At 36.1% G+C, this 16,248-nt stretch overlaps 2 protein-coding genes and 1 pseudogene across 2 annotated transcripts; 1 reads left to right on the top strand and 2 right to left on the bottom strand.

Moving 5' to 3' along the window:
- The first annotated feature begins 955 nt into the window (after positions 1-955).
- LOC106295299 (NAC domain-containing protein 1-like) lies at positions 956-2,097 on the top strand. The gene is made up of 4 exons (XM_013731158.1): positions 956-1,106; positions 1,195-1,475; positions 1,559-1,943; positions 2,042-2,097. Exons 1-4 carry the CDS (start codon positions 956-958, stop codon positions 2,095-2,097), a joined length of 873 nt encoding a protein of 290 aa, XP_013586612.1.
- Positions 2,098-3,981: 1,884 nt separating this feature from the next.
- Positions 3,982-7,867, bottom strand: LOC106344202. The gene is made up of 5 exons (XM_013783616.1): positions 5,205-7,867; positions 4,571-5,102; positions 4,398-4,497; positions 4,162-4,309; positions 3,982-4,046 (listed from the first exon to the last, which is right to left on the bottom strand). The coding sequence occupies exons 1-5, from the start codon at positions 7,324-7,326 to the stop codon at positions 3,982-3,984; spliced, it is 2,967 nt and encodes a 988-aa protein (XP_013639070.1). The 5' UTR covers positions 7,327-7,867.
- Positions 7,868-9,192: 1,325 nt separating this feature from the next.
- Positions 9,193-14,491, bottom strand: LOC106344200 (annotated as a pseudogene).
- Positions 14,492-16,248: the final 1,757 nt, after the last annotated feature.

Genomic DNA, 16,248 nt, shown 5'->3' with positions numbered 1-16,248 from the left:
TACATAATATAATAAATTTAATTCATAAAAATATTGTAAAACTTATAGAAACTTATATATATATATAATTCTGTACATATATGTATATATATGTATATAACAGATCGAATTAGATATTTGTTCCTAATAATATTGGTATTTGTGATTTGCTTTTTTTTTTCTATTGTATTCTAGTATTTGATTTGCTTCGTAGAGTTACGGATATCTATATTTTTTTGTTCAAATCAAAACGGATAACGAATCAAATCAAAATTTATAAATATTTTGCCCAACTTTATCCGTAAACAATAAAAATAATATATATATATATATATATATAGTTTAGCTTTTGATTTGTTATTTGTTTTGATTCGAACCGAAAAATCCAAAATTTTATTGGAACCATACATGTGAGTTTTATATTAAAAATACGAAATATATAGTGCAAACACATTTATGAATATAGTGTGAACGCGTTAACATATTTATTATCAAATCATTGTGAGATTAGCACGTGTTTATTATAGTGTGAATGCATTTATTACAATGTTTTTCCTTTAATATATAAGGGATTAAATTTTAGGCATGACAAGTTGGGATGGATGGGATGGTTCGGCAAACTAAAATAAATTATTTTACGTAATCAACTATTTCCCACAAGTTTTAACCAATAGAATTTTATTAAATACAATTATGTTTTTTGAAATTTACAATTTACATGCATTGAAAATATGAAAAATGTATCTTTTTAAAACAATTTTTTTAAAATATGGATCTTTTAGGAACTCCCCTGGCAAGTAGTTTCACTCTCTTCCCTCTAGACAAAGGGTAAGTGTGAAACCAAACCTAAACCTAAACCTAAACCTAAACCCAAAACCCTACATCATTTTGAACTTCCCTCCTCCCTCCAAACCGGAAAACAAATAGAAGCATTTTTTTCCGATTGTTTGGTACTTTTGATTCTTTAAGTAGAAAAATGGAGGATGTTGTGGGATTTGGATTCCGTCCTACCGATGAGGAGCTGGTCGGTTACTACCTCCATAACAAAATCCTTGGTAATGACTGGCTCGTACAAGAACTCATCAACGAGGTCAACATCTCTAACTTCGATCCTTGGAATTTGCGCTGTAAGTTGAGATTCTATCTTCTTCTTCTTGTGTTGTACTAAAAAGTTAGAGTAACTAACAACGTTTTTTTTTCTTCCCGTATCATCAGTCCAATCGAAGGTGAAATCGAGAGACCTTGTGTGGTACTTCTTTTCTCGCAGGGGTTCGAATGGGGACAGACAGAACAGGAAAACGAGTTCTGGGTTCTGGAAGATTACTGGGGATCCTGTAGAAGTTAAGGATCAGTGGGGAACTTGGTGTGGAGTGAAAGGTAAGATTGGTTACAAAAGGGTTTTGGTGTTCCGCAGGGGAAAAAGCTCGAGCTCCCAGAGCACCAAATCTGATTGGGTTATGCACGAGTATCATTACACTCTCTTACCACAAGATCAGGTAATTCTTTTCATCCACATCACTCTTGTTAGGTCTCGTTACTACGCAATTATACTAATTTTTGGAATTTTTTTTACGCACAGAGGACCCACGTCATATGCAGACTGGAGTATAAGGGCCAGGACATGAGCATTCTGTCTGCTAATCCAACAGAACCCCTTCCAACTTTTTTTCCCAATGTGACTAATAGTGCTGCATCAGATTCTGTGGTCAATCAATCAGTTCAAGGAAACTCAGCCTCTTTCAACACTTTCTCTGACTATGATTCAGCAAATCAGGGACAGTGGTTTAGTGAGGACTTTAACCTGCATCAACCAGTGGTCTCATATGATGATGGTGATACACAGAGGATTTGGGATTATGTAGTTGAAAAGAATTTCAGCCAATACCGGCCCAAGAAACCTGTCACAGTGGTTTCCGTCGATGATAGCAGTGATGCTGATAACACTGACACTGAATCTACTACAGGTATAAGCAAGTTACACACACATATATATATCATCGGAATCTTATATAACTAATTTGGATACATTGCATCTAAATCTAAAAAATGGATCTGCTTGCAGGTAACGCAAGTAAGGCAATGCGAATGAAGAAAAATGGATGGAGGGGAAATCAATAGTTAGCATAGGGCTAATTAACAAGTTTGTAATGTTAATTCAGGTTTCAATGGTCTAGAGTCAGACCAGAATTGCCAAGTAATGTTTGCTTTCGTTTGAATTTTGAAATAAAAGTTGTAGTTTTATCTGAGTAAGTTTTGCAGTTATGTTGATTGTTCACCTTTTGGAGTTACTTGTTACTTGATCTATACAGTACCTTATGTCTGAAAATTATATGTCCAAGAATCATTAAAACTCCAGAAACAGATTTGGAAAGTATGATATAACTAAAAAAAGAAACTTATAGTGACTAAAACAGAGCCTGTTTTCACAGTCTGTACGTCTGCCTATACGTACTATCAATTTCCCCAAAAAAACAATATCTGCTTTTAAGGGTAGGCCATAGATGGAATCTTTAAGAAACTACATATAAAAGCCGCTTTCATAAAAAAACTACATATTCAAGCCCTAACAAATGTTGGGTCAAATCGACTAGTGATGCTTACGCATCTCACGTGACGAATGTTAGTACGTCACCACGCATCTGTATATAGACCCCAAAAACGATTTTGGTTGGGATCATAATACGATCGTTTCCTTTTTCTATTTTTTGTTTATTGAATAAACTTTATTCTAATAAAACCGATTTTTATTATAATGAAATCTTATGTATAAAGATTTCCATGTAAATTATAATGTAATTCTCAGCTTTACCATGATAAAGTTTATCAGTAAAAAATTTGTTACCATAATAAACAGTTGATTAGGACGATGTGTAGGCTTTACTGCTTGCTTCAAATGTAACCCAATAAATAATCAACAGTAATATTATACTTATGGTGTACCTTTCTGTGATCCATTTGTGTGTTCTTTTGTTATTTCGATTTATTAAAATGAACTGTGAACGATTTTATTGTTTTCATATTAAAAAGGGGAAATACATCAAACAAAAAACATCGTAACATTATCCGGTATTCGCGGTGAATTGTGTCTTGCCTTTCATTAAAAAGCCCCCACTCGAGTAGACCTCCGCTCTTGATAGGAATTAGGAACAATAGCCTTTCTTTTAAAACAACTTTTCTAACACTTTTTCCGTGTGCGAACGGCACTTTAGTAGCTCATAACATAATTAGGATGCTTTTGCGAAGTTCAAGATCCAACGACATTAACGGCACCCCATTATTTGTTTCCGTGAAAGATAGCAAAATGCACCTAGTGCTGTTAAACCTTATTGTATCGCATTATCATATGTAATGATGCTATTCGCGCTGCCTTTGTGCTTTTAGTAATCTGTGCATTAGGTATTATCCGCACATGCGCACGATCACATATTATGTAAAAGAAATTAGTAATGTATATGAATATATAAATTTGTTGTAAACTTAATACCGAATTTTATGTATCAAAAAATTATTTTTTTTTGATCAAATCAAAATATTATATCAGTGTAGAAATTGAAATGTAATTAGAAACCACTATAAATGCAATTTAAGCGGAAACTAAATTTACAGTTAATCCTACATGAGTTTATATATTATTAATCAGTTTGTATGCTATTCAATTTTTTATTTTCTGTTAATATGGTTTCTAATACTGTCAATATATTATATCAGTGTAGAAATTGAAATGTAATTAGAAACCACTATAAATGCAATTTAGGCGGAAACTAAATTTACAGTTAATCCTACATGAGTTTATTATTAATCAGTTTGTATGCTATTCAATTTTTTATTTTCTGTTAATATGCTTTCTAATACTGTCAATATATGTATATATATATATATATATATTTATTAATCAATATATTATGCTATTGATTCTGTAAAGATTATCAGCGTGCATTTTATAATATTGATGTTTTTTTTAATTATCATTGAGCATCCGATCACCGACTTTCCAAAACCAAATTAGGAGTTCCGCATGCATCTTAACATGAATGAGCACACAATAGGTTTAACACCTGTGTTGAAAACTGAAAAATATAAGTGGCCAATAAGTCCTCAAAATTCAATTCTTATCAAATGTGTAGATGAGACATTAATATTTTCTGTAATTTGATGGAGTGAAAATTTAATATATAGTTTTACTAGAAGTTTCCTGGAAGTTTCTTTGAATTGTTACTTTCAATTGAGTGGGTGAGTCCACACCGTGCACGGTTTCTCTTCTGTCTGAAGTGCAAACTATCTCACGTAACCAATCTTTAGGTGGGTGCCCAATAGCTAAACAATGGCTTACCTATAAAAACAAAAAAAAAATGTTTTCGTTCATTAAAAGATAATAAGTAAAACGGTTAGTTACCACTAATTACTGATTAGACACTTACATAATCAGAAAGCCATGTTGCAAAGTTGTTTTGCTTGAGTTGTTCGAGTTGTTCTTCTGTCGCATCCGGGTACTTTAAGCGCATCTCTGCCAAGTAAATACTGTAAAAAACACAAAAATGTTAGATATGTTTCAAAAATATTGCAAATAATTCATATTTTTAAATCTATGTACCTCTCATATTCAAGAATGTCTTCGCAGTTTGTAAGCAAATATGTGTGCAAATGAGCATGCTCAGCCACTGTAAGTATCCGGTCCGTTGACTTTCCACTATGTCGTCCAATTTGTGTAAACATGTTTGGCACATAAACATAATAAGTTGCCCTTTCACCTCTATCATCATGCCGTGCAGGTCTTCGACTTTTTGTTCGAACTTCTGATGGAAAGTAGTATTCAGCAAAGTTTGAGGTTTCCTCATTGATGCACTGAGCCACTATTGATCCCTCCACCTTGCTTAAATTCTTGACCTTCTTCTTCAGATGAAACATAAACCGTTCGTACAAATACATCCACCTGTACTGCACGGGACCACCGAGTGCCGCTTCTCTCGCAAGATGAATAGCAAGATGCTCCATAACATCAAAAAATGATGGAGGAAATATCTTCTCGAGGTTGCATAGGATCACCGGTATTTTAACTTCCAAATTGCGGATACCATCTGATGTGAGTGATCTCGAGCATAAATCACGGAAGAAAGCACTTATCCCTACATACACGAAGAAAACAAATTCCATAAGCATATATATATATATATAAGCATTAAAAAATAATATGACAATTAATTTAACTATGTTAAATTTTAAAGTACCTGCGGTTGCTTCGTGGACATTTCGTGGCAATAGTGCGGAAAACGCAAAAGGAAGGAGGCGCTGCATCATTACATGACAATCATGGCTCTTCAAGCCAGTAAACTTCCCTTCACTTTTGTCAACACAATTACGCAAACTTGATGCATAACCGTCTGGAAATTTAACACTGTGTGTTATCCAATCAAAAAACTCTTCTTTTGCAGTTGCATCCAGTCGATATATGGGAATAGGACCTTTACCGTGCTCATCAACATGAAGTTCGGGACGAGCACAAATATCAACCAAATCCAGTCTTGACTTCAAGTTATCCTTCGTCTTGCCTTGGACATCAAGGATGGTGTTCATCAAATTGTCGAAAAAGTTCTTCTCAATATGCATGACATCTAAACAGTGCCGCAACAAATGAGTCTCCCAATAGGGCAAATCCCAGAAGATACTCTTCTTATGCCAATTATGATTTTCCCCTACACCATAAATCGGTTCATGTCCGTTTCCACCCACGTCTGGCGTTCTATCTGCACCAAAATCTCTTAATTGTTCCTTCAACTTTTTGCCACTTACTTCTTCAGGTGGACTGTCAAACACCCTCTTGTTCTTTGTAAACAATGTCTTACTCTTACGATATGGATGATCGTGTGGTAGAAATCTCCTGTGACAGTCAAACCAACACGTTTTCCGACCATTTTTTAGTTGGAAAGCATCTGTGTTGTCTTGGCAATAAGGACATGATAGCCTCCCATGCGTGGTCCATCCAGATAACATACCATATGCTGGAAAATCACTTATTGTCCACATAAGTACTGCTCGCATCTGAAAATTCTCTTTCCGCGAAACATCGTATGTATGAACACCGTGCTCCCATAATAATTGCAGCTCATATATCAATGGCTGAAGAAACACATCCAGTGATCTCTTAGGATGATCTGGCCCGGGAACGAGAATTGAGAGGAACAAAAACTCCCGTCGCATACACAAATGTGGTGGTAAGTTGTAAGGTGTCAAGATTACCGGCCACAATGAATATTGTCTTCCATGCTTTCCAAATGGACTGAAACCATCTGTGCATAATGCAAGATACACATTTCTTACCTCAGATGCAAATTCTGGATATGTTGATTGAAAATGCTTCCACGCCTCTGCATCGGAAGGATGTGTTATCTCACCATTTGTTAAGTGCTCAGCATGCCATCTCATTGGTTCTGCTGTTCGTTCAGACTGATATAACCTCTTTAATCTTTCAGTCAACGGCAAATACCACATTCGTTTGTATGGCACCGGAACTCTTCCAGTCGTATCCTGATAACGAGGTTTCCGACAGAATTTACATCTCTCCCTGTTCTCATCTGCTCTCCAGTAAATCATGCAGTTATCGATGCATACATCTATCACCTGATATGGTAAGCCAAGACCAGCGACCAATTTTTGTACCTCATAATATGAGCCAGGTGCAAGATTATCTTCAGGAAGAACATCTTTAACAAAATCTGCAATCGCATCCACACATTCTTCAGCCAAATTATAGTCAGTCTTTAGCGCCATCAATCGACTTGCGGATGATAAAGGTGAATGCCCATCTTTACATCCTTGATACAATGGCTGCTTAGCTGCATCTAACATTTCAAAAAATCTTCTGGCTTCTAGATTGGGTTGTTCTCGTTCTCCTTCCTCTTCACATGGGAAATTTTCTACATTGGGTTGTTCTTGTCTATCTCCTTCCTCTTCACCCGACGGTAAATTTTCTCCATATGCATCATATACCATCTGAACAGTCCCTATCCCAAAATCTACATCCGTGGTAGGTTCATCTAACCTATCGGCAGTTTGAGGTTCGCTACTACTACCATACTCAAATCTTTCTCCATGAAGATACCAAATCTTATAACCACGTGTAAATCCTTTCAAATATAAATGACTCCATACTTCCATTTTTTTGACACGGATATTATTCTTACAAGTAGAACATGGACATAATAAATACTTACTTGTTCTTGCTTCCGGTTGACTTTGAACCACCCCCATGAATTCTTGAATACCACGTGCGTATTCCTCCGTAAGTAAATTTGTATTTGGATCCATATGAGGTTGATCTAACCAAGAACGGAAATTATAAGGAGTACCCATAATTTATATTGTTTTGTTGTGATTTCAATGAATGAAGGAGAGGTCGTATTTATAATGAATTGGAAATCTTTCCGACGGAAAATATTCGTCGGTATTCCGTCGGGAATCATAACGGCTAAATTAACGTCCTAAACCCGTCGGCGTTCCGTCGGTAATTTAAACGGATACTAACGGCTACATAATCCGTCGGTATTTCGTCGGGAAGTGCAACGGCTGCAAATTCGTCGGTTTTCAGTCGGGAAGTATAACGGCTGTTCAATCCGTCGGTATTCCGTCGGAAAAACCGACGGAATTATGACCGAATTCTTTCATGGTCGGTATGCCGTCGGTATTTCGTCGGTAAGTGTCAATTTTTTGCAACGGTCATATATTTGTCAGTTTTTTGTCGGTTTTCTGTCGGGATCGTATGACGAAATACCGACGAATGTATTCTGTCAGGATTTTCCGACGCAGTTCCGACGAATTTACCGAAATATATTTCCGACAAGTTTTCGTCGGAATTCCGTTGGAAAATCCTGACAGATTTTTTTCGGTCGGTTTTTCCGTCAGTATTGTCCGTGTTTTCTTGTAGTGTGGGAGTCAACAACTTTTGACTGTGAATCTTCTTTTTACTGTATTGTTAATTGTTTTACAAACATTTTTTTTGTCTATTACCACATGTAAAGTTATAACTTTAAACGAAACAAAAAATTCAAGAAATATTTAAAAATAACATTGTAGATTTGATGATGTTTATTATAGTGATCCAAATGTTAAGTTACAGCTTTGTACAATAACATTTCCCGAGAAAAATAAACAGCATGATATTCTCTCATCTATTTAGTTTTATGAGATATTTAACTAACACAATAGCCCCATTCACATACAAGTTTTCTTTTGCTTTTTGCAAACATCAGTTTTATTAAATTGAAAGTTATAAAACAGTTTTAAGGTGTCTCTTAGTTAAATCCATGAGCCTCAGTAGTATGGTGGTCACGCTACCTCGTACAGTGGATGAATAAAAGGTCTAAGGTAACTCATCCTCGTCAACTGCATGGGACCTTGTCAAGATTTGGGCCAGGTGACTTATTCTGACTCTGAAGTCTGGAGAAACCGAGTTCTCGCAAGTGTTTCAAAGTACCACTTTAAACCGAGTTCTTTTTGTACCTACTTAAACCCGACAAAAACCAAAATGACCTGGAAAGCACAACAACAATCTAGCGAGTTATTTAATAGAGAACATTCAATTCTTTTCACAGAATATTCAATTCAAAAGAGAAATATTTCTTCTTTCTTCATATAACTTTGTTTTTTTTACAGCCATATAACTCTTTCTTTTCCTTTTTTTTTTGAAACTAACTCTTTCTTTTCCTCAGTTTGAGGGTTTCTTATAGATTCCACTTATAATTTTCAACTAAACTTAGTTTGATATGTTTAGTTGAGATACACTTAAGTAAATTAGGTTATCTACATATTAATATTCTGAATCATAATTTGTTTTTTTATATCTGTTTATAATGTCTGAATATCTTTTTAATATACATTTTTTGTACTGTTGAATTTAAGGGTACTTGAATTTAATATATAGTTTGTAACTGTCTTTCGAGGTGACAAATTGATATGTATTTGCTCTAGTATTTTTGATAATTCACTAAAATAGAAAGTCATTGACCTGCGGTTTGATGCAGTTAACTGAGCGATCCAGTAGACTTTCCAGTTTGTCTTCGGGATGGATTTTAAATTCATTGGCTATTGGCAAATTGGACCAAGAACGAGTAAATGCTGCCCTCAAAGTAAATTTGTGTGGGCCTGAGAGTTTTAATGTGTACTAAATATTCTTGGCAAGGCCCGATTTAACTCTTAAGTGAGCTAAGTAGTACCTGAGTACATAGTAATCCAATACATTTGAAGTGATACATTGCAAACTGCAAAGGGTCTCTGTTCTTTAAAATCAAAAGATTATAATGGAAGATGATGGTGGGATCATAAGATTCTGAACAAGGAAAATAGATACACAAGAGATCCAAACTGTGTGAAGAATGTTGTTGGCTCAATGATCTGACCCACCAAGAATCTAATTGTGTGTGCTATTAAGCATACGGCTATGCATCTGCTCGTGGATGACTCAGTCATCACTGGTTTTGAACACGAAACAAAGTGTCTGAGGTTCCAAAATAACAAAATAACTGGTCTTGATCAATCGATAAGCATTAGTAATTGAAAGTCTGACCTCTAAGAGCCATGGAGTTGGATGTTAAGACAAGTATATCTATAACGAAGATCACTGACACTGGAAACTCCCATACCTGTAAATAAACAAGATTCTGGCATTTTAAGCAAAGAGGCATGAACACAGAGCGCATGATTAAGAAAGAGGTTTGGTACTCGATAATAGAGATTAAGTGACAGGAGGTAAAGCTACAACATACCAGCATCGCTAGCAGAACATACCAGCATCGCTAGCAGAAAGATCTTGAAGTAACTTGAGATTAATATCCCCAAAAGAATCTATCTTTTTCTGCCAATTTTCAACAAAGCCATACAGAAATCAATCTCCATATAATGTTTTAGTTAGCATCTCATACACCAAAAGAAAAAAGTATCAATGTTTGGTGAACAACTCATAATATGAAGAAGAATGAATGAAGGGATCACCTGGAGACTTCATTTAGCAAACCCTTAGCAGCAATGGCAAAAGAGAAGATGAATGCAAGATTTGTAGTCAGGACGTCGACTAGAACCTGTTACATGCAAAAACCATTGTACTTTATTTTCTCAACTACCTCAATGACCATAAGAGGAATTAAAAAGAGAACAATAATTCTTATAAGTCTACAAAAGGATATTAAAAAAAAGAAGATCCAACCTTCATAGTTATCAGAACCAAGCTCGATTGCTCATGAGTTCTTCTAAGTAACAAACTTCTATCTTTGTTGAGTAGTTTAAGGCTTTTCAAATAAGGTTGATGTATATATAAACACCACTAACAACACATGGTCTAATAGTAAAAGACTAAGACACAGAAGGATACAAGAGTCTAGAAGAAGATAAGCAAAGACCAACTTCCACAACAGATGCTGCAACAAAAAAAAAATTGGGATTAGCCTGATAAATATTTTTGTATTATTTTAACAATGTATAAAATCAAGAGCTGGAGATCAAAACAGCTTACCTGAATTGTGACACCCGTCACCTCCTATCTGGAAAACAGTGGACCACCAACAATATCTCATAACACAAAAGCTCATATACACAACTCCACTCACTCTAAGCCCAAATAAAAAGTCCAATAACACCAAATCCGTCCAAATATCATATACTCGTTTGTCTCACCTGAAATGAGGAAGAAAAAGGGTGAGTAACGGGAAAATCACTCAGTGAGGTATGGGATACTAAACCCGAAGTCCATGGACCCGGACGGAGCACTCCGAATAAATATAATTTAATCCTAACATGTTGCAAACACGATACCTAAAGTACCCAGAGATCAAACAATAGTCCTAGCGAGGTGCACTCGCTGCCCACTAACATGCCAAAAACACCACCGAATATGTGCTTGGTAACACACACCCATAGACGATTTATCGACCTCAAAACCTTGACACAACAGGTCAACTACGCTGTGCCGCAGCATCCACCACACCCAATGTACTGTCTCCGGCCGACACACCCATGGTCGGCTAATATCCAAATCACATCAATATACTATGTATATTATCAATTATAAATGAACTGTTGAATCATATAACACCCTAGTTCCGATTTAAACAAAGAACCTAAAACTAAACAAATAATGACAGACTCGATTTCACATAGACGAAACACATTAGAATTAAATTATACTTATTTGAGGTCCTAAACCGTGTAAAAGAAGTTCGAGAAAAGAACCTCACCTTAGCTAATATTGGAGATGAAACACAAAAATGCTCCAAGATCTCGTCCAACAAAACTCAGTCCAACTTTAGAATTAATTACTTGAAATACAAGTAACACTAAAATTGCATGATTGCATCCTGCGCGCATGTGCATGAATAAGGTTTACGTTATATATGTTTCTTGCAACACAAGAACCAAAAACAATGGTACTTAACCTCACGGCTTAAGCTTCTTGGACTCCGTCGACGGGAGCTGTGACTCAGGTGGCTCACGGTTCATAATGGTGCTGATCGGTGTTGGTAGTGTCGAGACGCTGACGGATCTGGTTTCACTCTCTCTTTCTTAGTCTCCGCATGTTCACGCTATCCATTGAATGGATCCGACGTGAGCCAAGAGCATGGTAACATCGATGGATCTATTGCAACAAGATTATGACAGTGGCATGACGACGGCTCCGGTGGTGATAATGAAGATGATGACTCCGGTGGTGGGACACGGCTTGATAATGGTGGCTGGATCAAACTCCGGTGATCACGGCACGAGTCCGTGGTGGCATGGCTTGCTCCTCCTTTGGCTCATGGTTAACGATGGTGGTGAATGGTGTTAAACGCCACAGCTCCAGTTTAGATCGTCCCTCCTCCATCTCTCGGTTAAGTCAGCCATGACGAGGGTTGATAAAGGCTCCGGCGCGGCAAAGATCTCAGACCCTCCTCCGGTGAGATGATCATGGCGGTGGTGATCCTCTAATGAGACTATGACGAATGGTGGTTGGTGATGAAAAGCCCTGCTGGTTTCTGCTTGTAAAAATGTCGGCTAGGTTAACATGAGGAAGGAGATGCATACGGTTTTATATATATCGCTTTGGTTTAGCGATTAGTTTGGTTTAGTCCAATTAAATAATCAAACCAATTTCAGTATCGGTTTAGTTAAAACCGGGTCGTTACATGAATATTAACGGTTTCTTGATTAATTTCATTGTAGAGGACGTGCCTATATACTTTAGGTCTGTGGAGAACTAAATCGATGAAAATAATCAAATTTTAGATTCCCCAGAACGAATACAAACACCAAATATGGAAACTTTACCGGATACCCACCATGCGTTTACACTCGGCAGGGCCGGCTCAAAGATATTATGGGCTCTTGGACAAAATAAATTTAAATATTTTTTTACATGTATTTATAGATAATTTAAAAATTTTGGGCCTTTACTCCTAATTTTTTTAAAAAACTGGACCCCGTTTCCAATACTATTTTTGCAAAAAAAAATTGGGTCCGGGCCCACGCCCCTTTGCCCCTACCCTAAAGCCGGCTTTTACTCGATGTATTCGTCTGCGACTTCCTTGCAGTTTCCCTAAATAGAAAACATGTGTATGTGTTCGAAACAAAGATGGAAACTTTTGAGAAAGAACAAAATAAAGGGATCATAAGAGCATGTTTATCGAGAAATTTACACAATGACATACTTTGAGCTTGTGTCTTTTCTAGTTGACATACTTCTTGCTTTAGATGTACTTTGGACTTGCTTTTATGATTTTATTGGACTAAATTGCCCCTGGTTACTAAACTTGAAAGCATGCTAGTCTCGTCCGTTTTTAAAGACTCATTACATAAAGCTATTTTGGCATTAATACGGATAGGTTTATGGAGTTCTAGGCTTCAAGATGGACCATTAGATTGTTTTCTTTTAAGATAGATCCATTGGCTGATGTTTAACATAGTACAAGTAGCATGAAAAGGGAAAAGACGTCTCTGTTCATTAAATGCTTGGTCTCTTTTGTGGTAAGATAATCCTTTGTGGAATTGAAGTGTGGTCAGGTAAGGCGTGGTCAGTGGCAGCAGAAGGAAAGATGTGTTTAGGTTAGCTGTGGTTGGTGGCTGTGTGCACTGGCGGTGGCTGTGTGCGTGTGTGGGCATGTGGTCAGCATGAAGTAGCTCACTGGTGGAGGCGTTGATGGGTTGAGTGTTGGGGTTAGGGATCAGAAGGCTTCCGGTGGAGGTTCTGTGGTCAGGGATATGAGTGAGTGAAGTGATTGTGGTCAGCACCGACCATTTGTTGACCACAAAAAACCAGTTTTGAGCAGATGTTCAATCGTCTCTTCGGGAATCTATATGTGGCAAAGACACGTTCGGGAATTTTGCATCTTGCCGTGTATTGTCGCTGGTAGCTAGGTTAGAAGAAAGGATGAGAGGAAAAAGAAACTGATAGATTAAGTGTTTACAACATCATAAAAGGATTGAAAAGTTGCAGAAAGTAGAAACCTTTCATCGTTTTCGATCAAAGCAAGGTGACGGTCTCTCTAAAAAATTGGAAATCGAGAACAGAGTCGGAGAAGAGTGGTGTTCCAGCCGGAGTTGATAATACTACTTTTTCGTTTTGGGGTTGAGAACGTAAGAGCCGGTAAAATCGTATGAATCTAATAGCCGATTTAGAGTTTGGACATAACTAAGTGCCGTGTATACGATTAGGGGCTTTTTAGTTAGCTTTAGGTTTAGTTGAAAGAGGGGTATTAATATCATTTCATTACTCAGAAGTATATATACCTTATGTTGAAAGTATGCCAATATGTTAAAAGGGTCGGTAAAAGTATGTTAAAGAGTAATTTTTTTATGTTTATCCCTAAGTAATGGGTTTAGAGCATGATTAACGGAGGTTCTTAGCGAAATATAAGAATTCATCTCTTAACTTTTAACTAAAAAAGCTAAGAACCGACTCTTAAATAAGAGATTTAAGAACCGGTTCTTAACTTTTTTAGTTAAAAGTTAAGAGACGGGTTCTTATATTCCGATAAGAACCTCAGCTTAAGAAGTCTCCACTAATCATGGTCTTAGGTTTTTTTTTTTTTAAAAAAAAATTAAAAAGCAAACCTATCGCGGGCCGTCACGAGTCAGTGGAGCCCGCGAATAGTGTAAGAAACTCACTAAAATCGTTTCTTAATTAGTAGTTTTTGTAACCGATCCTTAAAGGTTTTGTGGGGGACCACACACTAAGAACCTCGCTAAGAGCATGATTAACCTGGAGTTCTTAGGATGAGGTTCTTAGCGGAGGACTTTAAGAACCGGTTCTTAGCCGTTTTAGTTAAAAGTTAAGAAACTGTTTTTTAACTTCCGGAAAAAACTTTATTCTAAGAACCCCGGGTTAATCATAGTCTAAGAACCCCGGATAAACATGATCTAAAACCCTAAATTTAAAGTCAATGAGGATCGTGAAGCTTACGCATTTCATAAGACGAATGTTGCCAGGAGAGTATTGAATGAACAATGACTTAACCTTAAACCCACATCCCACGCATCTGTATTCACTGGCCATCTCTTACTCAGCAATTCGAATCCAAGAGTCCGGATCCAGAATCCGGGTCAGGATCTGGGCGACTTGTTTTAAACCTGAATGGGCCTTTGTATGGGCCTAATTTTTACGTATAAACCGGGGTTTCGGAGCCCAAACTTAAATATCATTACATACGTCTACAGAACATTTTAAATAAAATTCTGTGTCATCTGACCTAACATTTTAAAATGCGTAGATCCATAAACTGAAATGAATAAAATGATACTGCTATTACTTTAGGAGCAACATATAGACTTTATAGTTTACATACCATTACTAAACTTATTTAACGATATATTCTTATATGGAATTTGATATCAACAAATAATGATGGTTCTACTTTCCATAAATAATAATAATGATTGGTCTATACTTTCCATAAATTATATATATTTGTTTTTTTTAACTAAATTTGATACATTAAAATAAAAGTTTACAATTGTTCGATAATATATTATATCTATTTGTTTCAAAACAATATTATTATAGATTCGTATAAAACCAGGAAATCAAATGAACTAAAGAATACTCTCACTTGAGATTTGAAGCCGATTTTTCACCTAGGAAGGCACTTAAAGATTATACAAAGAAGATGTTAGGAAAGCTTTTAGTTCAATGCTCAAAGAAGAAAATAAAAATAAGTCCATTTTTATTCTGGAAGATGGGAGTGAAGTTTGACTAGTACTAATGTACTATATTGAAATTTTGTTTTGTTTTTTTGTTTCTTTTTGATGTTTGTATGGATGGCATTAATCTTTGCGCACAAGGAAAGTCTCTTATTGGTCAGTATGAACCACTTGCTCAAGATTCTTTCGGCGTGACCTCTCTTCTAAATCATTATTTTTTACAACGAACTACTAATATTTTTTGGTCATGAATGTAGCTTTGTCATCTGAGAAACAAAATCAAATCTCCTTTTAGATTTTATTTTTCTAAAATTTGTTGTCCCCATCTGACTAATTAGTTATTACGTCGTTTTGTCTATACCCATGGAATGCATTTATGTGGTACAAGAACGCCAAGAAGGCAAAAAGTAGTACAGTTTCAGGAAACGGAAGAGTAATTTTTTTAATTATCAATTCACTATATGTACTTGTGTAATAAGTACATGGTATACGTGTGATAATGTCACGGGTGTTACAAAAAAAAAATAACGTCACGATATCCGAAGAATGCTTATAAGTTATAACAAATCAAAATATAAGGCGAAAGACTTGGACACTATTTCATCAAAAGATATATATGATGGCCTAACACATTGTAGTGATAACCACTAGCCTACTAATCACCTACTTAGTGACGCCGAAAAGGAAAACTAAATTATAAACTACTTTACGTTGGTGTATGGGTTCTATATGCTGGATTTTTTTTTCCAGACTTTTTCTTTGAATTAAATTAGCTGTAAACAATTCGGTCAACGTTACAGTTCGCAGTTCATAATCTTCTAGATGGTTTTTTCCAGCTTAAACCAACGTTACACTCGCAATTAGACCAATAACCATAATACCATATACGATCCAAGAATATGTTTTTTTCCAACCTAAAAGGATCGGGAGTGAGGAGGGGACAAATTAAAGAGATAAGCACTCTCCTTCAATTTTTTAAGAGGGAAGGAGAGGAAGTCAAATTCGAGTTTCTCACCTTCGTATTTGGACCCTACTTGGACCGTCCAACTTTTAAAGCTTAAGAAAGATTAAAAGGTTTCTTCCTACTTATTTACCATTGCTTTATAATCTACA

This window comes from Brassica oleracea, chromosome C5 (genome assembly GCF_000695525.1).
Source record: "Brassica oleracea var. oleracea cultivar TO1000 chromosome C5, BOL, whole genome shotgun sequence".
NCBI classification, from domain to species: domain Eukaryota; kingdom Viridiplantae; phylum Streptophyta; class Magnoliopsida; order Brassicales; family Brassicaceae; genus Brassica; species Brassica oleracea.
This window is presented reverse-complemented; position numbering and strand designations above follow the sequence as displayed.